General features: G+C 43.5%; 1 protein-coding gene across 1 annotated transcript in view; it reads right to left on the bottom strand.

Annotated features, from left to right (window-relative positions):
- Positions 1–4398: 4398 nt before the first annotated feature.
- Positions 4399–22915, bottom strand: part of LOC116409629 (olfactory receptor 10A7-like) — a gene marked incomplete at its 3' end in the record, with an annotated part of 44043 nt that continues 25526 nt past the window's right edge. Inside the window, exon 3 of the mRNA XM_031898358.1 lies at positions 4399–4965. Within this exon, the coding sequence (XP_031754218.1) occupies positions 4399–4965 (567 nt within the window). The remainder of the gene's footprint in view (positions 4966–22915) is intronic.

The following is a 22915-nucleotide window of genomic DNA, read 5'->3' as shown; positions in this document are numbered from 1 at the left end:
ATTGAGGCCAGATTTGCTGCTAAACATGGCATTCCTGTAGTCCCTCTCAGTGTTCCCATGAGGTTATTAACGGTGGACAAAAGACCTTTAGGGTCGGGTGTAGTAAATAAGAAAACTATCTTTATCCTTATGTGTGAACGATTTCCATGTTGAAGAGATAGTCCTTTTTCTTATTGAAGGTGCCTCTTCTCCACTCATTTTGGGTTTACCCTGGCTCCAGGTTCATAACCCCCAGATTAATTGGGTTACTGGGGAGGTTTCTCAATGGGGTTCTTGTTGTAGGGGTATCTGTATTCCCTCAACTATAGCAGCCACCTCACTTGAGGGGTTACCTGCAGCCTATTCGGCTTATGCCGATGTCTTTTCCAAAAAGGCGGCCGAGACCTTACCCCCACACAGACAGTATGACTGTCCCATTAATCTGGTTCCAGGTTCCTCTCCCCCTCGTGGTCGTACATACCCTCTTTCCCTACCTGAGTCCCAATCCATGAAGGAATATATCCAAGAAAACCTCGAAAGAGGTTTTATCCGGCCTTCTAATTCTCCTGCAGGTGCAGGGTTTTTCTTTGTGGGTAAGAAGGATGGGGGTCTCCGTCCTTGTATAGATTACAGGGGCTTAAACAAAGTCACTATTAAAAATCGCTACCCTCTCCCTCTAATTTCTGAGTTATTTGACCAGGTTAAAACAGCCAAGATCTATACCAAGCTTGATCTTAGAGGTGCATACAATCTCATCCGTATTAGAGAGGGGGATGAGTGGAAAACTGCTTTTAACACCAGGGACGGCCACTACGAGTATTTAGTAATGCCCTTTGGGCTCTGTAACGCCCCCGCAGTTTTTCAAGAATTTGTCAACGACATCTTTCGTGACCTACTGGGGGTATTCGTAGTGGTCTACCTTGACGATATTCTTATTTTCTCTTCTAATCTAAATGAACATCGTAAACATGTGTGTGAGGTTTTAAAAAGGCTAAGGGAGAATAACTTGTATGCAAAACTAGAGAAATGTACCTTTGAAGTTTCTACTGTTCAGTTTTTGGGTTTTATTATTTCCGGCAAGGGTCTAGAGATGGATCCAGGTAAAGTGAGAGCTGTCCTAGATTGGGCCCAACCCTTTTCGTTACGCGCAATACAAAGGTTTCTTGGTTTTGCCAATTATTATCGTCAATTTATTAAGAATTTTTCTCTAATTGTAGCTCCCATCACGAATTTAACTAAAAAGGGCGCTGATCCCAGTATATGGCCTCCTGAGGCTGTACAAGCGTTTGAAACCCTCAAAAAAGAGTTTAGTTCTGCTCCTATCCTTAGACCTCCCGATTCCGCTCTCCCTTTCATTGTAGAGGTAGATGCCTCTGAGGTAGGAGCTGGGGCAGTCCTGTCTCAAAGACACCCGATAACCAACAAGATGCATCCCTGTGCCTTTTTCTCTAGAAAGTTTTCACCTGCAGAGATCAATTACGACATAGGGAACAGGGAATTGCTGGCCGTGAAATTGACTTTCGAGGAATGGCGCCATCTTTTAGAGGGGGCTAAACATCTAGTTACGGTCTATACCGACCATAAGAATTTACTTTATATTGAATCCGCTAAGCGCCTGAATCCAAGGCAAGCCAGGTGGGCTTTATTCTTTTCAAGGTTCAATTTTTCTTTAACTTTTAAGCCCGGTTCAAAGAATACCAAGGCGGATGCACTCTCTAGGAGTTTCGACTCAATTTCCTCCGACTCTAGTGAGTGCACTCCTATCATTCCCAGGGAAATAATTGTTGCAACCTTGAGGTCTGACCTCTCTTCCTTATTGTCCCCTTTACAGTCTTCTGCTCCTGCTGAAACCCCATCTGGTAAATGGTTTGTTCCTGAGGTACTTAGGGAGCAAGTATTAAGAGAGGCTCATGATTCTAGGGTGGCGGGTCATCCAGGTATTGCAAAAACCATTTGTTTATTGTCCAGACATGTTTGGTGGCACTCCTTCAAACAGGATGTTAAAACTTTTGTCAGTTCCTGTTCAGTCTGCCAAAGGTCTAAGTCATCTCATCATCGGTCCCAAGGTCTGTTAAATCCCTTACCCATCCCAGAGAAACCATGGTCTCACATTTCCATGGATTTTGTTGTAGAGTTGCCCCCTTCTCAGGGTAAAACAGTGATTTGGGTGGTGGTTGATAGGTTCAGTAAAATGGCTCATTTTATTCCTCTTCCACATCTCCCTTCTGCTAAGACCCTGGCTGATTTATTTATTATGCATATTTTCAAGTTTCATGGATTTCCTGAAAATATTGTTTGTGACAGGGGGGTTCAATTTGTTTCTAAATTTTGGCGTGCTTTCTGTACTTTGGTTGGGACGGAATTATCCTTTTCCTCTGCCTATCACCCCCAAACTAACGGTCAAACTGAAAGGGTGAACCAGTCCCTTGAACAGTATCTCAGGTGCTATGTATCCGATAACCAGTCCACATGGTCTGAACTGCTTCCCTGGGCAGAATTTGCATACAATAATGCTACCCATTCCTCCTCAGGGAGGTCTCCTTTCTTTATCGTTTATGGGTTACACCCCAAAGCATTTTCTTTTTCTGGCTCTAATTCCCCTGTACCCTCTGCCAATTCCTCTGTCTTAAGATTTTCTGAAGTCTGGTCGCTAGTTCATGATTCACTATCGGCAGCTTCCCTAGCCCAGAAAAAAGCTGCTGACAAATCCCGTAGGGAGGCTCCCCAGTACAAGGTGGGGGATTTAGTGTGGTTATCAACCAGGAATATTAAGTTAAAGATTCCCTCTCCCAAACTGGGTCCCAGGTTTATTGGTCCATATCCCATCATTGCAATAATTAACCCATCTTCTGTCCGTCTTCAGTTACCTCCTAATTTCAGAATTTCTAATACTTTTCATGTTTCTCTCCTTAAACCTGCTGCTAACACTCGCCATCAGTCTGTTCCTCCCCCGGTGTTGATTGAAGGTCAGCCTGAGTATGAGATCCAAGAGTTCCTCGACTCCCGCCGTGTGAGAGGTAAACTTCAATATCTTACTAGGTGGAGAGGCTTCGGTCCTGAGGAGAACTCTTGGGTCTCAGTTGATGACATCAAGGCTGATCGCCTCAGGAAACAATTCCATTTAAGGTTTCCTGAGAAGCCTGGGGGTCCAGTGGCCCCCCCTAGAGAGGGGGGTAATGTAAAGAAAAATGCCTTACCGGCGCGGCGGGCGTCCCCTGTGCCGGCTCTTTCGCGTCTTAAAGGCGCATGCGCGCTGATGTCATGACGTCAGCGCGCAAAGGCGCGAAATTCAAAATATTTAAAGGGCCATTTGTATTAGATTGATTGCCCGTGATAGGATTTCATTCCTGGTGCCTTTCTGAGCCTTGTGTATTTTGTTCCTGTATCCTGCTTGTTGCCTTCCTGTGTTTTTGACCCGGCTTGCTCCTGACTATTCTGATTATCCATATCTGACCTCGGCTTGTACTTCGACTACGATTTCGTCTCATCCTGCTGTATTGATTATTCCGGTTTGACCCTTGCCTGTCTGACTATCCTTGATTGCTGCCCGCCCCGACCTAGCCTGCCTGACGACGACCTTGTTTAACCCTATTTGTACCGTGATCTTCGGCCTAACTGACTTTATCTACAGTCGTGCCCCTTTGCTTGCCAGAACTCCTGCCTCGTTCCCCTCGTTAAGTCCAGGTGGCATCTGAGTAGCTGAGGGCTCCTCCCGAAGCCAAAGGCGGTCACAACACTGGTGAAGCCGAGCCCAGACAAGGGAACTTGGCATCTGTTCTGGTTTAGGGTGCCGACCGTGACAGTTTTACTTAGGTATCATAATGTGAAAAAATATAATGGCACAAACATTATCATGGGTATTATCTTAATACTTTAAAAACCCAAAACCAGAAATGTTTCTTCTATATTTTTTGTTTTCAATACCTATAAACCTGAAAACATAAAGTTTAGTAGATCTAAAGCTACAATCATACAGGTTTGGCGCAGTATCTGCTGTAGAAGGAGAAATGTATTTCTTCACCAACTGCCCTTACTTCCCAAGACATAAAGGTCCATGTGTAGAAGAAGCCTACTGGATGAAAGACAAGAAGCAAGTTCATATGTGACGAACAATAATACCCATGATAAAGAAACCTAAGTAACAAAGTTTGTCCCCAAACTAAATGTCTTGTATGTGCATAAACAAGTGGTAATAACTTATTATAAGGGAATTACACATTTCAACAAACACATTTCAGTGTATATCAAGGTCTCTTTTCAGTTTCACATGTGTTTGAGTAGAACAACCTTAATGTCTTTGTTTCTCAGGCTGTATACAACTGGGTTGAAAAATGGGGTTCCAACTGTGTATAGAAGGGACAGTATTTTATTGATATTAAAATGATGCCCCTTGGATGGTACCATATAAACTATTATCAGAGTCCCATAGTACATGCACACAACTATTAAATGGGAGCTGCAAGTGGAGAAGGCTTTGTGTCTTCCTTCAGTAGAGGAGATCCTGAGAATGGCAAGGCCAATGGCAACGTAAGTGTAAATGATGAAGCAAAATGGGAAAATTGTAAAAGGTATGAGCAAAATAATTTGTGTTAGTTTCATACCTTCATTACCTGTACATAAAAGTTCAAAAAGAGGTGAAAAATCACAAAAATAATGATCTATAACAAATGGGCCACAGAACTGAAAATTAGATATCAGAAGAGTTATAGTCATACTCAATATAATGGCTAAGCCCCAAGAACAAAGACTCATATAGAGGCAAAGCCTGAAACCCATAATGGAGGCATAATGAAGTGGGGAGCAGATGGCCAGATATCGGTCATAGGCCATGGCTGTGAGGAGATAAAATTCTGAAGCTCCTGAAACACCATAGACATAAAGCTGTGTGATACAACCAGTAGCAGATATTGTGCCCCCTCCATTCAGTAATAACCGCAAGAAATTTGGAGTAATACTGGTACTGAGCAAAACATCAGCCAGAGACAGCTGGGAGAGAAGGGCGTACATGGGAGATCTCAGGGCCGAGACTGTTATTACCAATATAATTATAAGAAGATTCCCAAATAATGTCAAAATATAAATCCAGAGAAACGGAACAAAGAGAAACTCATTGATTATCTGAGAGTTCTGAAATCCCAAGAGAAGGAAAGATATACCTGATGTCTGATTCACCTTATGCATTGCCTGGAACTATAAAATAAGATATAGAGTTAAGTCAGAGAGTGTGGACCCACTTCCACACTCTCTAATAGCAAACTTATAGAAGTCCTCCACACAAAAAGAATCCTGTAGGGTGAGCAGTGCCATTGAGCAAAGAGCAGCCATAACTCTATACTGCATGGATAAGGGAAGCCATTTGGCATTACAGAGATGGGGTTTTTATACCTTTGGAAAGGAACATAACAGCCATTCTGTAACTATCCCCTGGGCCGTGTATAACACAGACACTCACAGGGAGCTCCCTGGGGCACAACCAGAAGCTTGTTACTAATAACTATTTCTCTCAATGTTTAGAAGACATTTATATAGACTCCTAAGGCAAATGGAAGGAATCGTTTGTAAAAATATATTTTTGCACCCCCATCCCAACAAACACACTCAGTATTATTTTCCAAGTACCCACATGTAATGCATGATCTTTTTTTATTCTGTACATTTTATAAAAAGCTAAAAAAAAAAAAAGTACCACTGATTCAAGGAGAGAATGTCACAACTTCACCGCTCTCACTGCCTTTTTGTATGATGCTTGTGCAGAGTTATGGAGTCTTTGTGGTAACAATGGTTTGTCTGTACCAATACACACAGTATCTGAAAATATGTTTGATAGCGGTGCGGTGCTCTTCTTTCTGTATTTGTTTCCTTACAACTGAGACTTTTTCAGCCCTTTACCAGTTTAATTGCCCTTCTCTGTACCCTATTTAATACATTAATATTAATGTTTGAGCACCAAAACGACATGGTATATTCTAGATGGGGCCTTACCAGCGCTCTGTAAAGGGGAAGAATAACCCCCTCCTCCCGTGAATCTATACCCCATTTAATACAGCTCAAAACCTTGTTTGCCCTTGCAGCTGCTGCCTGGCATTGCTTGCTACAGCCAAGTTTATTATCTACAAGGACTCCAAGCTCCTTCTCCATTAGGGATTTGCCTAGTGCAGTCCCATTAAGGGTATACGGGGCTTGCATATTGTTACATCCCAGGTGCATGACCTTACATTTATCCACATTAAATCCCATCTGCCACTTAGCTGCCCAAATTGCCAGTTGGCCAAGATCCTGCTGCAAGGTTCCCCATCCTGGATAGAACTGACTGGTCTGCAGAGTTTTGTGTCATTTGCAAACACCGATACATTACTTATAATAACCTCCCCTAAGTCATTTATGAACAATGGACCCAATACAGAAGCCCGAGGTTCCTCACTAAGACCCTTACTCCAAGTAGACAATGTACCAGTGACACTCACCCTCTGTACCCAATTCTGTAGTTAGCTTCCTATCGTTTTTAAGCCCAACAGACCTTAATTTAGAAAGCAGTCGTTTGTTGGGCACTTGGGCCGCTCGCAACGGACTGTTTGAAGCGATGCCACGTCTAAGGGACAATCAGACAGTGTTTCCTCCAAGGTCAGTTGGGATCAACAATGGTTTTGTCAGACTGACTTTTAATCCTGATACTTCCCCCAGTTGCTTTGTGATCACAATCAGATGTTGTAGCAACCTGCCTCTGTTGCCCAAGTGTCATTAGTGTATAGCTGTATTTTCTCATGGATAGGACCCACTAGGAATCCTTGATTGGTAAAGTTTTCCCATATTGCTTGGGTCAAAGGTTCGATATGGTGAACAGGGGCAGCCTTGTCGGGTCCCCGGTGCCTGCCCTATGGCAACTTGTAAGGACAAAGCTGGCTTCTATCTGTCAGTCCTAAACGCTGAATTTAGGGATTAGAAATCTAGAGGCCACACAGTTATTCGTGGATTGTGGGAACTTAAAAAAGCACGAATGAAAAAAAAACAACACAAAAAGAATCCTCATAAACTACAAAAAAATCATCGATGAAAAAAAAAACAGCAGGAACATTTCTCAAACCAGGATGCAAAGAAAGAACATTGCAGTTTGCCTAGGACAGATCCCATTGACTTCTACATAGTAACATAGTAACATAGTAAGTTGGGTTGAAAAAAGACATACATCCATCAAGTTCAACCATAATGCCTATATATAACCTGCCTAACTACTAGTTGATCCAGAGGAAGGCAAAAAACCCCATCTAAAGCCTCTCTAATTTGCCGCAGAGGGGAAAAAATTCCTTCCTGACTCCAAGATGGCAATCGGACCAGTCCCTTGATCAACTAGTACTAAGAGCTATCTCCCCTACCCCTGTATTCCCTCACTTGTACTGAGAGCTATCTCCCCTGCCCCTGTATTCCCTCACTTGTACTGAGAGCTATCCCCCCTACCCCTGTATTCCCTCACTTGTACTGAGAGCTATCTCCCATACCCCTGTATTCCCTCACTTGTACTGAGAGCTATCTCCCCTACCCCTGTATTCCCTCACTTGTACTGAGAGCTATCTCCCATACCCCTGTATTCCCTCACTTGTACTGAGAGCTATCCCCCCTACCCCTGTATTCCCTCACTTGTACTGAGAGCTATCTCCCCTACCCCTGTATTCCCTCACTTGTACTGAGAGCTATCTCCCCTACCCCTGTATTCCCTCACTTGTACTGAGAGCTATCTCCCCTACCCCTGTATTCCCTCACTTGTACTGAGAGCTATCCCCCCTACCCCTGTATTCCCTCACTTGTACTGAGAGCTATCCCCCATAACCCTGTATTCCCTCACTTGTACTGAGAGCTATCTCCCCTACCCCTGTATTCCCTCACTTGTACTGAGAGCTATCCCCCCTACCCCTGTATTCCCTCACTTGTACTGAGAGCTATCTCCCCTACCCCTGTATTCCCTCACTTGTACTGAGAGCTATCCCCCCTACCCTGTATTCCCTCACTTGTACTGAGAGCTATCTCCCATACCCCTGTATTCCCTCACTTGTACTGAGAGCTATCCCCCCTACCCCTGTATTCCCTCACTTGTACTGTATTCCCTCACTTGTACTGAGAGCTATCCCCCCTACCCCTGTATTCCCTCACTTGTACTGAGAGCTATCTCCCCTACCCCTGTATTCCCTCACTTGTACTGAGAGCTATCTCCCATACCCCTGTATTCCCTCACTTGTACTGAGAGCTATCTCCCATACCCCTGTATTCCCTCACTTGTACTGAGAGCTATCCCCCCTACCCCTGTATTCCCTCACTTGTACTGAGAGCTATCTCCCCTACCCCTGTATTCCCTCACTTGTACTGAGAGCTATCTCCCATACCCCTGTATTCCCTCACTTGTACTGAGAGCTATCTCCCATACCCCTGTATTCCCTCACTTGTACTGAGAGCTATCTCCCATACCCCTGTATTCCCTCACTTGTACTGAGAGCTATCCCCCCTACCCCTGTATTCCCTCACTTGTACTGAGAGCTATCCCCCCTACCCCTGTATTCCCTCACTTGTACTGAGAGCTATCTCCCCTACCCCTGTATTCCCTCACTTGTACTGAGAGCTATCTCCCCTACCCCTGTATTCCCTCACTTGTACTGAGAGCTATCTCCCATACCCCTGTATTCCCTCACTTGTACTGAGAGCTATCCCCCCTACCCCTGTATTCCCTCACTTGTACTGAGAGCTATCTCCCCTACCCCTGTATTCCCTCACTTGTACTGAGAGCTATCTCCCCTACCCCTGTATTCCCTCACTTGTACTGAGAGCTATCTCCCCTACCCCTGTATTCCCTCACTTGTACTGAGAGATATCCCCCCTACCCCTGTATTCCCTCACTTGTACTGAGAGCTATCCCCCATAACCCTGTATTCCCTCACTTGTACTGAGAGCTATCTCCCCTACCCCTGTATTCCCTCACTTGTACTGAGAGCTATCCCCCCTACCCCTGTATTCCCTCACTTGTACTGAGAGCTATCTCCCCTACCCCTGTATTCCCTCACTTGTACTGAGAGCTATCCCCCCTACCCCTGTATTCCCTCACTTGTACTGAGAGCTATCTCCCATACCCCTGTATTCCCTCACTTGTACTGAGAGCTATCCCCCCTACCCCTGTATTCCCTCACTTGTACTGAGAGCTATCCCCCCTACCCCTGTATTCCCTCACTTGTACTGAGAGCTATCTCCCCTACCCCTGTATTCCCTCACTTGTACTGAGAGCTATCCCCCCTACCCCTGTATTCCCTCACTTGTACTGAGAGCTATCTCCCCTACCCCTGTATTCCCTCACTTGTACTGAGAGCTATCCCCCCTACCCCTGTATTCCCTCACTTGTACTGAGAGCTATCCCCCCTACCCCTGTATTCCCTCACTTGTACTGAGAGCTATCCCCCCTACCCCTGTATTCCCTCACTTGTACTGAGAGCTATCTCCCATAACCCTGTATTCCCTCACTTGTACTGAGAGCTATCCCCCCTACCCCTGTATTCCCTCACTTGTACTGAGAGCTATCCCCCCTACCCCTGTATTCCCTCACTTGTACTGAGAGCTATCTCCCCATACCCCTGTATTCCCTCACTTGTACCGAGAGCTATCTCCCCTACCCCTGTATTCCCTCACTTGTACCGAGAGCTATCTCCCCTACCCCTGTATTCCCTCACTTGTACTGAGAGCTATCTCCCATACCCCTGTATTCCCTCACTTGTACTGAGAGCTATCTCCCATACCCCTGTATTCCCTCACTTGTACTGAGAGCTATCTCCCCTACCCCTGTATTCCCTCACTTGTACTGAGAGCTATCTCCCCTACCCCTGTATTCCCTCACTTGTACTGAGAGCTATCTCCCATAACCCTGTATTCCCTCACTTGTACTGAGAGCTATCTCCCCTACCCCTGTATTCCCTCACTTGTACTGAGAGCTATCTCCCATACCCCTGTATTCCCTCACTTGTACTGAGAGCTATCCCCCCTACCCCTGTATTCCCTCACTTGTACTGAGAGCTATCTCCCCTACCCCTGTATTCCCTCACTTGTACTGAGAGCTATCCCCCTACCCCTGTATTCCCTCACTTGTACTGAGAGCTATCTCCCCTACCCCTGTATTCCCTCACTTGTACTGAGAGCTATCCCCCCTACCCCTGTATTCCCTCACTTGTACTGAGAGCTATCTCCCATACCCCTGTATTCCCTCACTTGTACTGAGAGCTATCCCCCATACCCCTGTATTCCCTCACTTGTACTGAGAGCTATCCCCCCTACCCCTGTATTCCCTCACTTGTACTGAGAGCTATCCCCCCTACCCCTGTATTCCCTCACTTGTACTGAGAGCTATCCCTCCTACCCCTGTATTCCCTCACTTGTACTGAGAGCTATCTCCCATACCCCTGTATTCCCTCACTTGTACTGAGAGCTATCTCCCATACCCCTGTATTCCCTCACTTGTACTGAGAGCTATCTCCCATACCCCTGTATTCCCTCACTTGTACTGAGAGCTATCTCCCATACCCCTGTATTCCCTCACTTGTACTGAGAGCTATCTCCCCTACCCCTGTATTCCCTCACTTGTACTGAGAGCTATCTCCCCTACCCCTGTATTCCCTCACTTGTACTGAGAGCTATCTCCCATAACCCTGTATTCCCTCACTTGTACTGAGAGCTATCTCCCCTACCCCTGTATTCCCTCACTTGTACTGAGAGCTATCCCCCCTACCCCTGTATTCCCTCACTTGCTAAGAATCCATCCAGCCCCTATATAAAGCTATATAATGTATCAGCCAGCACGACTGATTCGGGGAGGGAATTCCACAACTTCACAGCTCTCACTGTAAAAAATCCTTTCCGAATGTTTAAATGGAACCTCCCTTCTTCTAAACGGAGTGGGTGCCCTCGTGTCCGTTGGAAGGACCTACTGGTAAATAAAACATTAGAAAGGTTATTATATGATCCCTTTATATATTTATACATAGTTATCATGTCACTTCTTAAGCGCCTCTTCTCCAGTGTAAACAGATCCAACTGGGCCAGCCTTTCCCCATAACTGAGACTTTCCATACCCTTTACCAGCTTAGTTGCCCTTCTCTGGACCCTCTCTAACTCAGTAATGTCCCGTTTGAGCACTGGAGACCAAAACTGAACAGCATATTCTAGATGGGGCCTTACCAGCGCTCTGTAAAGGGGAAGAATAACTCCCTCCTCCCGTGAATCTATACCCCTTTTAATACAGCTCAATACCCTGTTTGCCCTTGCAGCTGCTGCCTGGCATTGCTTGCTACAGCCAAGTTTATTATCTACAAGGACTCCAAGGTCCTTCTCCATTATGGATTTGCCTAGTGCAGTCCCATTAAGGGTATACGGGGCTTGCATATTTTTACATCCCAGGTGCATGACCTTACATTTATCCACATTAAATCTCATCTGCCACTTAGCTGCCCAGATTGCCAGTTGGTCAAGATCCTGCTGCAGGGATGTCACATCCTGGATAGAATTGACTGGTCTGCAGAGTTTTGTGTCATCTGCAAACACTGATACATTACTCATAATACCCTCCCCTAAGTCATTTATGAACAAATTAAACAAAAGTGGACCCAGTACAGAACCCTGAGGGACCCCACTGAGGACCTTATTCCAAGTAGAGAATGTACCATTAACAATCACCCTCTGTACCCGATCCTGTAGCCAGTTTTCTATCCATGTGCAAACGGCTTCACTAAGACCAATAGACCTTAGCTTAGAAAGCAGTCGTTTGTGTGGAACGGTATCAAATGCTTTGGCAAAATCTAAATAGATTATATCTACTGCATCCCCACTGTCCAGCTTCTTACTTACCTCATCATAAAAAGCAATTAAATTGGTCTGACATGACCTGTCCTTCATAAAGCCATGCTGATTACTGCTCATAATGGCATTCTCCACATACATGAACTCGACACTAGTGATGAGCAAATCTGCCCCAAGGAAAGTCTCCCATAGGGCTCAATGGCACTCTGCAGCTCCAACCCGGCCCAAGGAAAGTCTCCCATAGGGCTCAATGGCACTCTGCAGCTCCAACCCGGCCCAAGGAAAGTCTCCCATAGGGCTCAATGGCACTCTGCAGCTCCAACCCGGCCCAAGGAAAGTCTCCCATAGGGCTCAATGGCACTCTGCAGCTCCAACCCGGCCCAAGGAAAGTCTCCCATAGGGCTCAATGGCACTCTGCAGCTCCAACCCGGCCCAAGGAAAGTCTCCCATAGGGCTCAATGGCACTCTGCAGCTCCAACCCGGCCCAAGGAAAGTCTCCCATAGGGCTCAATGGCACTCTGCAGCTCCAACCCGGCCCAAGGAAAATATCCCATAGGGCTCAATGGCACTCTGCAGCTCCAACCCGGCCCAAGGAAAGTCTCCCATAGGGCTCAATGGCACTCTGCAGCTCCAACCCGGCCCAAGGAAAGTCTCCCATAGGGCTCAATGGCACTCTGCAGCTCCAACCCAAGGAAAGTCTCCCATAGGGCTCAATGGCACATACAACCACATTACTATTTAAAAGGCCAAGGACCAATAGAAGAAAAGTAGAGGAGGGGACTATACATCCTTAAGAAATGTAAAGGAACAGCACCTATGTAAGAAGAAGGGCATGAAGAAAATGCATGTAGATGAATATAGAGAAAAAATTGTATGAAAATACATGAATTTAGATGAATATGGAAAAATGTATAATCTCAAAAAAAAAAGCAAATGGATGCACCCGGAAGAGAGAGTTTTATATATATTTATATCGTTGAATTGATATCAATATGGAGGAATGAAAATTTAGTGATAATAACAAGACATGTCAAAATCAGAATTCATTCCGCTTTGTAACCTAGTATGAAAAGCAAATATCCAAAAAACTTCTTGTTTAATAATTTCATCAATAGAACCCATGTTTTGTTTTGGCTAACATTTGTGGAAGGGAATCACTTCTGGTTAGCCAATGCACATGGGGTTAATAATGGCACTGGTATGCAGTTCACGTTGTGCTAGTCAGTAGTGGCTATAGACCCCTTAGCAATACCCTGGGACTACTGTACCACCACACCCAGGCTAGGGGGAAATTCAAGAGTTTTTTTCAATACCTATAAACCTGAGAACATAAATTTTAGTAGATAAAGCTAGGATCATATGGGTTGGGCACTGTATCACTGCCGGCTCAGTAAGGAAAGAAGGAGAAATGTATTATTTCTTCAGCAACTGCCCTTATTTCCCAAGACGTAAAGGTCCATGTGTAGAAGAAGCCTACTGGATGAAAGGCAAGAAGCAAGTTCATATGTGATGAACAATAATACTCATGATAAAGAAACCTAAGTAACAGAGTTTGTCCCCAAACTAAATGTCTTGTCTGTGCATAAACAAGTGGTACTAACTTATTATAAGGGAATTACACATTTCAACACATTTCAGTGTATATCAAGGTCTCCCAACAAGATTCAGTTTCACATGTGTTTTAGCAGAACAACCTTAATGTCTTTGTTTCTCAGGCTGTATACAACTGGGTTGAAAAATGGGGTTCCAACTGTGTATAGAAGGGACAGCATTTTATTGATATTGAAATAACCCTTGGATGGTACCATATAAACTGTTATCAGAGTCCCAAAGTACATGCACACAACTATTAAATGGGAGCTGCAAGTGGAGAAGGCTTTGTGTCTTCCTTCAGTAGAGGAGATCCTGAGAATGGCAAGGCCAATGGAAACATAAGTGTAAATGATGAAGCAGAAAGGGAAAATTGTAAAAGGTATGAGCAAAATAATTTGTGTTTCATACCTTCATTACCTGTACATAAAAGTTCAAGAAGAGGTGAAAAATCACAAAAATAGTGATGTATAACAAATGGGCCACAGAACTGAAAATTAATTATCAGAAGATTTATAGACACACTCAATATAAGGGCTAAGCCCCAAGAACAAAGACTCATATAGAGGCAAAGCCTGAAACCCATAATGGAGACATAATGAAGTGGGGAGCAGATGGCCAGATATCGGTCATAGGCCATGGCTGTGAGGAGATAAAATTCTGAAGCTCCTGAAACAGCATAGACATAAAGCTGTGTGATACAACCAGTAGCAGATATTGTGCCCCCTCCATTCAGTAATAACCACAAGAAATTTGGAGTAATACTGGTACTGAGCAAAACATCAGCCAGAGACAGCTGGGAGAGAAGGGCGTACATGGGAGATCTCAGGGCTGAGACTGTTATTACCAATTTAATTATAAGAAGATTTCCAAATAATGTCAAAATATAAATACCAAGTAATGGAACAAAGAGAAACTCATTGATTATCTGAGAGTTCTGAAATCCCAAGAGAAGGAAAGATATACCTGATGTCTGATTCACCTTATGCATTGCCTAGAAGCATAAAATAAGATATACAGTTGAGTCAGAGTGTGGAGCCACTTCAACACTCTCTAATAAAAAACATATAGGGGCCCCCCACCCAAAAAGAATCCTGTAGGGTGAGCAGTGCCATTGAACAAAGAGCAGCCATAACTCTATACTGCATGGATAAGGGAAGCCATTTGGCATTACAGAGATGGGGTTTTTATACCTTTGGAAAGGAACATAACAGCCATTCTGTAACTATCCCCTGGGCCGTGTATAACACAGACACTCACAGGGAGCTCCCTGGGGCACAACCAGAAGTTCATTATGAACGGCAATTTCTTCCAATGTTTAGAAGATATTTATTTAGATTGACACCTAAGGCAGATGGAATAATTGGTAAAAAGATATTTTTGCACCCCCATCCCAACAAACACTCAGTATTATTTTCCAATATTTTTTACATTAATGTGTGATCTTTTTTTATTTCCATAAAAAGCAAATTATAAAAAAATAATCATTTGCTTGTGGTGCTTTCCATTTTCCCAATAATCATTTAAATACACAAATAATATCTTACTACTTGCTTGAATGAATTAACTCTTTTACTGCCAAGCACGTATCTCATACGTGCTGGCAGTAAAAGGGCTTAAACGCCAACGACGTGTCTCATACGTCGTTGGCGTTTAAGCGCTGCTCTCTGCATGTGCTGCCGCTGCAGAGAGCTTCTAACAATGACAGCCCCCCTGGGCAATGTGCCAGGGGGGCTGTCATGAGGGTCCTGCGATCGATCGGGTCGCAGGACCCTCCAGGAAGCAGCAGACGCGATCGCATCGCGTCTGCTGCTTCCTGCTTCCTCCCTCTCCCCCAGCGCCGGCCCAAATGAAGAAGGAGCGATCGGGTCTTCAGGACAGGTAAGGACTTTTTTTTTCTTGCATTTACACACTTTTACACACTTAGACACACATTTACATACATTTATACACACTTACATACATTTACACACACTTAGAGCACACATTTTAGCATTTTTTTATTTTTTTTTTTGTTTTTTTTTTGTTTTTTTTTTTCATTTTTCACACTTTTATACACTTATTTACACTCCTATACACACTTACACACTATCACACAACTTTTACACATGTACACACATGTATACACAAACACTTTGGTTTTTTTTTGTTTTGCTTTTTTGTTTTATTTTTTTCATTTTACCACTTTGTTTTTATTTTCTTTTACCTAAAAACTGTTTATTTTGACAGCGTAACTATTGGATCAGATATTCTGGCCACTAATTACACTGTCATGTAACTTATTTTGTTGTTTCACTGATTTGCACAATTTTTGTGGTTTTATCACATTTTATCCCTGTATACAGTATGTGTTTCTGATCTGTTTTTAGCGTAGCTTTGCCAGGTGTAACTTTGGTGTACAAAAATAACTTTACCTATTTTGAATTCATCAGAATGTGTACTTTCCAAAAATATATGGTTTTCTGGGGGTCGCTGCATAGTTAGGGGGGGTTACTGCACATAATACACTGACAGGGGGCTCTGTGTGCAAAAGCTGAGTTGGCAGGCGAGAAATCCATATGCGCTATTTTCATTTTGGGTTCAGTACATACTGCAGACTTTGGTATATCTATGCATATTGGGCATCAAACTGTTCAGTAGACCTCTGGTGTTCCTATTTGGGGTGACTTGCCTTTGTACGCAAGAAATTGTGTGAGATAAATGCGGCAAATTGCAACATTTTTAGGCGATTTTCTGAAATGTCATAAAAACCGATAACTTTAGGAAAGCTTTGCGGCTTGGTACTTTGGTGTAGAAAGGACTCTTTACCCTTGTTGGATTTGTCAGAATGTGTACTTTCCAAAAATATATGGTTTTGTGGGGGTCTCTGTATAGTTAGGGGAAGTTTTGGCACATAATACACTGATAGGGGGCTCTGTGTGCAAAAGCTGAGCTGGCAGGCGAGAAATCCTTATGCGCTATTTTCATTTAGGGTTCAGTACATACCGCAGACTTTGGTATATCTATGCATATTGGGCATCAAACTGTTCAGTAGACCTCTGGTGTTCCTATTTGGGGTGACTTGCCTTTGTACGCAAGAAATTGTGTGAGATAAATGCGGCAAATTGCAACATTTTTAGGCGATTTTCTGAAATGTCATAAAAACCGATAACTTTAGGAAAGCTTTGCGGCTTGGTACTTTGGTGTAGAAAGGACTCTTTACACTTGTTGGATTTGTCAGAATGTGTACTTTCCAAAAATATATGGTTTTGTGGGGGTTTCTGTATAGTTAGGGGAAGTTTTGGCACATAATACACTGACAGGGGGCTCTGTGTGCAAAAGCTGAGCTGGCAGGCGAGAAATCCTTATGCGCTATTTTCATTTTGGGTTCAGTACACACCGCAGACTTTGGTATATCTATGCATATTGGATCTGATCTTTATCAAGAAATTGTGAGAGATAAATGCGGCAAATTGCAACATTTTTATGCGATTTTCGAAATGTCATATAAATCTGCAAACTTAGGAAAGCTTTACAGCTTGGTACTTTGTAGCAAGAAGAAATATTTACCCATTATAGATTCGGGGGTATGTGTACTTTCCAAAAATATATGGCTTTCTGGGGTGAATGTACTTTTTTTGTAGCATTATCCCACATAAAGGATGTAAATGTGTTGATTTTGCAGGAGCTGAAATGATAGATCATATGGGGGTATGTTCCCATTGGGGCCCCTACATGCCACATACTTAGGTAAATCTATACATATTGGGCATAAAACTGTTCAGTGGACCTCTGGCGTTCAAATATAGGGTGTTTTATCTTGGTACCTAACACTATGTGGGAGATAAGATGCTGCAAAGTGGAAGCTTTGAGGGGATTTTTGGAAATGTCATCAAAATTGCTAACTTTAGAAAAGCTGTGCGGCTTGGTACTTAGGAGTAGAAAGACATGGGTACCCATTTTAGATTCGGGGGAATGTGTACTTTCCAAAAATATATGGCTTTCTGGGGTGAGCGTAATTTTTTGTAGCTTTATCCCACATATAATGATGTAAATGTGTTGATTTTGCAGGAGCTGAAATGACAGAAATGACAGTTCATATGGGGTATGTTCACATTGGGGCCCCTACATGCCACATAGTTAGGTAAACCTATACATATTGGGCATCAAACTGTTCAGTGGACCCCAGGCATTCATATTTAGGGTGTTTTATTTGGTTACTTTATGACCTGTAGGAGATAAGATACTATAGACTGGAAGCTTTGAAGCGATTTTTAAAAAAAAATCATAAATTTTGATAAAAACCAATAACTTTAGGAAAGCATTGTGACTTGATAGTTTGGAGTAGACAGACAGTTGTGCCTATTCTGTATTCCCCAGAATCTGTTCTTTCCAAAAATGTACAATTTTCTGGGATAAACCTTCTGTTAGTGGAATTTTGGCATTGAAATCCAAAGTTTTTTTGGAGCAGTGCTTTGGGAATTTGGTAATGTACTGCTGGGAGTTTTTGACCTATACAAGTGAGAAATCTCCATAAAACTATATACAGTGGAGGAAATTATTATTTGACCCCTCACTGATTTTGTAAGTTTGTCCAATGACAAAGAAATGAAAAGTCTCAGAACAGTATCATTTCAATGGTAGGTTTATTTTAACAGTGGCAGATAGCACATCAAAAGGAAAATCGAAAAAATAACTTTAAATAAAAGATAGCAACTGATTTGCATTTCATTGAGTGAAATAAGTTTTTGAACCCTCTAACAAAAAAAGACTTAATACTTAGTGGAAAAGCCCTTGTTTGCAAGCACAGACGTCAAATGTTTCTTGTAATTGATGACCAAGTTTGCGCACATTTTAGGAGGAATGTTGGTCCCACTCCTCTTTGCAGATCATCTCTAAATCCCTAAGGTTTCGAGGCTGTCTCTGTGCAACTCTGAGCTTGAGCTCCCTCCATAGGTTTTCTATTGGATTAAGGTCCGGAGACTGACTAGGCCACTCCATGACCTTAATGTGCTTCTTCTTGAGCCACTCCTTTGTTGCCTTTGCTGTATGTTTTGGGCCATTGTCGTGCTGGAACACCCATCCACGACCCATTTTCAGTTTCCTGGCAGAGGGAAGGAGGTTGTCGTTCAGGATTTCACGATACATGGCTCTGTCCATTTTCCCGTTAATGCGAATAAGTTGTCCTGTGCCCTTAGCAGAAAAACACCCCCAAAGCAAAATGTTTCCACCCCCATGCTTGACGGTGGGGACGGTGTTTTGGGGGTCATAGGCAGCATTTTTCTTCCTTCAAACACAGCGAGTTGAGTTAATGCCAAAAAGCTCTATTTTGGTCTCATCAGACCACAGCACCTTCTCCCAGTCACTCACAGAATCATTCAGGTGTTCATTGGCAAACTTCAGGCCTGCACATGTGCCTTCTTGAGCAGGGGGACCTTGCGAGCCCTGCAGGATTTTAATCCATTGCGGTGTAATGTGTTTCCAATGGTTTTCTTGGTGACTGTGGTCCCTGCTAATTTGAGGTCATTAACTAACTCCTCCCGTGTAGTTCTAGGATGCTTTTTCACCTTTCTCAGAATCATTGACACCCCACGAGGTGAGATCTTGCGTGGAGCCCCAGAGCGAGGTCGATTGATGGTCATTTTGTGCTCCTTCCATTTTCGAACAATCGCACCAACAGTTGTCACCTTCTCTCCCAGCTTCTTGCTAATGGTTTTGTAGCCCATTCCAGCCTTGTGCAGGTCTACAATTTTGTCTCTGACATCCTTGGACAGCTCTTTGGTCTTTCCCATGTTGGAGAGTTTGGAGTCTGCTTGATTGATTGATTCTGTGGGCAGGTGTCTTTTATAAAGGTGACTAGTTAAGACAGGTGTCCTTCATGAGGTTGACTAATTGAGTAGAAGTGTCTAACCACTCTGTGGGAGCCAGAACTCTTAATGGTTGGTAGGGGTTCAAAAACTTATTTCACTCAATGAAATGCAAATCAGTTGCTATCTTTTATTTAAAGTTATTTTTTCGATTTTCCTTTTGATGTGCTATCTGCCACTGTTAAACCTACCATTGAAATGATACTGTTCTGAGACTTTTCATTTCTTTGTCATTGGACAAACTTACAAAATCAGTGAGGGGTCAAATAATTATTTCCTCCACTGTATATTTGGTATTGGCACGTTCAGGAGACATGGGACTTTCCAAATCAGTTGTATATTCGTGCATAAAATAATTTTTGTTTCTAGTATGTGTGATTATATTATGGAAAATTTGATTTTTTTTGCATTTTTAGACATTTAGAAGCCTATATCTTGTTACAGAATTGGAATTACACAAAAATTCTACCATATTTTGAAAGCTTAGGTTATTCTGAAAAAAACTATATATTGTTTTCCTCGGTAAACTAAAAGTCCCCCCAAGGAAAGGCCCCTAAAGTGAAACAGTGTAAAATGTTCAAAAACTGTCTGGCAATACAAGTTTCGCTTTGACCAAAATGGCTGGCAGTAAAAGGGTTAAATGTTGATATGTTTGCAAGGTTTGATATAATGTCCTATATTGAACAAGTTTGAACTTCCATTGTGCTTGTGTCATCCTTGTTCCCGTGCACGTCTTTGTCCCGGCAGGAGAGCTCCCATGGCTTTACTTGTTTTAGGATTTGCGGTCAAGAACCCTTACAATGTTTATTACATAATAATATAGTAAGATGGGCTGAAAAAAAGACATATGTCCATCACATTCAAACCCTCCATGTCCAAAAAAAAAGAACAAAAAAACCCCCCATCTGACGCCTCTCATCTACGGAAGAGGAAAAATTCCTTCCTGGTCCTGATGGCAATCGGACCAGTCCCTGGGGAAACTTGTACTGAGAGCTATCTCCCATACCCCTGTATTCCCTCACTTGTACTGAGAGCTATCCCCCCTACCCCTGTATTCCCTCACTTGTACTGAGAGCTATCTCCCCTACCCCTGTATTCCCTCACTTGTACTGAGAGCTATCCCCCCTACCCCTGTATTCCCTCACTTGTACTGAGAGCTATCTCCCCTACCCCTGTATTCCCTCACTTGTACTGAGAGCTATCCCCCCTACCCCTGTATTCCCTCACTTGTACCGAGAGCTATCTCCCCTACCCCTGTATTCCCTCACTTGTACTGAGAGCTATCCCCCCTACCCCTGTATTCCCTCACTTGTACTGAGAGCTATCCCCCATACCCCTGTATTCCCTCACTTGTACTGAGAGCTATCCCCCCTACCCCTGTATTCCCTCACTTGTACTGAGAGCTATCCCCCCTACCCCTGTATTCCCTCACTTGTACTGAGAGCTATCTCCCCTACCCCTGTATTCCCTCACTTGTACTGAGAGCTATCCCCCCTACCCCTGTATTCCCTCACTTGTACTGAGAGCTATCTCCCCTACCCCTGTATTCCCTCACTTGTACTGAGAGCTATCCCCCCTACCCCTGTATTCCCTCACTTGTACTGAGAGCTATCTCCCCTACCCCTGTATTCCCTCACTTGTACTGAGAGCTATCCCCCCTACCCCTGTATTCCCTCACTTGTACTGAGAGCTATCTCCCATAACCCTGTATTCCCTCACTTGTACTGAGAGCTATCTCCCATAACCCTGTATTCCCTCACTTGTACTGAGAGCTATCTCCCCTACCCCTGTATTCCCTCACTTGTACTGAGAGCTATCCCCCCTACCCCTGTATTCCCTCACTTGTACTGAGAGCTATCTCCCCTACCCCTGTATTCCCTCACTTGTACTGAGAGCTATCCCCCATAACCCTGTATTCCCTCACTTGTACTGAGAGCTATCTCCCATAACCCTGTATTCCCTCACTTGTACTGAGAGCTATCTCCCATAACCCTGTATTCCCTCACTTGCTAAGAAGCCATCCAACCCTTTCTTGTACCTTTATAATGTATCAGCCAGCACCACTGATTCATGGAGAGAATTTCACAACTTCAGAGCTCTCACTGTGAATATCCCTTTCCAAATATATAAATATTGCGATTTAGAAGAACCCTGTTTGCCCTTGCAGCTGCTGCCTGGCATTGCTTGCTACAGCCAAGTTTATTATCTACAAGGACTCCAAGCTCCTTCTCCATTATGGATTTGCCTAGTGCAGTCCCATTAAGGGTATAAGTGGGGGCAGATTGTTACATCCCAGGTGCATGACCTTACATTTATCCACATTAAATCTCATCTGCCACTTAGCTGCCCAGATTACCAGTTGGTCAAGATCCTGCTGCAGGGATGTCACATCCTGGATAGAATTGACTGGGCTGCAGAGTTTTGTGTCTAATGCAAACACTGATACATTACTCATAATACCCTCCCCCAAGTCATTTATGAACAAGTTAAACAAAAGTGGACCCAGTACAGAACCCTGAGGGACCCCACTGAGAACCTTATTCCAAGTAGAGAATGTGCCATTAACAACCACCCTCTGTACCCGATCCTGTAGCCAGTTTTCTATCTTTTTTAAGCCCAACAGACCCCACTGTCTGACTTTTTACTAACCTCATCATAAAAAGCAGTCATTATGGTCACTTACCCAGGGGTTCAAATACTTTCACAGTTACTATACATTCTGGGCCATTAGAGATCACTAGATCCAATATAGCAGGGTTCCTGGTTGGCTCCCCAACAACCTGTACCATAAAATTATCATGCAATAAGTTTATAAACTTGTTCCCAGTTACTGCCCTGGCAGTACTATTGCCCCAGTCAGTATCAGGGTAATTAAAATTATTATAACTCACCCCAAACTAGCAGCCTTCTCTATTTGTAAAAGAGCTGAGCCTCTTCACACACTTGCGGGTCTATAGCATACCCTTACCATTAATTTGCTGGACCCATAAGGCTTCAGCTCCTTCATTTTCCATCATCACTTCTTCCTTTATATTGGCTTTCAAATCCTTAACAGACAGACTGATTTAGTGGCAATGGGTGAAAAGTTCTAACAGAGAGGCTATCTGGAAAATGTAATTAAAGACAGTGGAGAGGGCCTTAGAATTGGATCATTAAAAGGACCTAACTTAAAATAAAGAAGAATTTGCCCCCTTGTAAGTCAGAAATGATTTTTTTTACCCTCTAGGGCAAATTGAAGAGGCTTTGGATGGAATTTTTCATCTTTCTTTGAATCAACTAGTAGTTAGGCAGGTTGGCCAACTTGATGGATGTGTGCCTTTATTTCAACCATATCTACTACATATATTAAACAGCTCAGCTAAATTGTGGACCTACTTTGAGGCCACTGGGAGAAACTTTAAAGGGGTTGGGGAGCAACATGTTCCTCACAAGGTTGGGGATCACTGTTTTAGGTCTTTTGATGGCACCATTTGGATCGCTAGCTGATGGGTCTCAATTTAAATAATGGTGGCCCTTGGTGGGGGGCTTTATGTTGCTTGAGATATCTATGAAGTAACCTGTGGTGGTTTGAGGGGTCTGAATCACATGAATTGTGTATCCCTCCTATATTGGTTTAGTCTGTGAGGCTGTGGTGTGAGAGTTTGGGCCTGAACCCAAAGAAGACTGCTGTAGTTTTACCTTTT

Source organism: Xenopus tropicalis, chromosome 3, assembly GCF_000004195.4.
Source record: "Xenopus tropicalis strain Nigerian chromosome 3, UCB_Xtro_10.0, whole genome shotgun sequence".
NCBI classification, from domain to species: domain Eukaryota; kingdom Metazoa; phylum Chordata; class Amphibia; order Anura; family Pipidae; genus Xenopus; species Xenopus tropicalis.
Note: the sequence above shows the minus strand (reverse complement) of the source record. Positions and strands in the feature narration are given on the sequence as shown.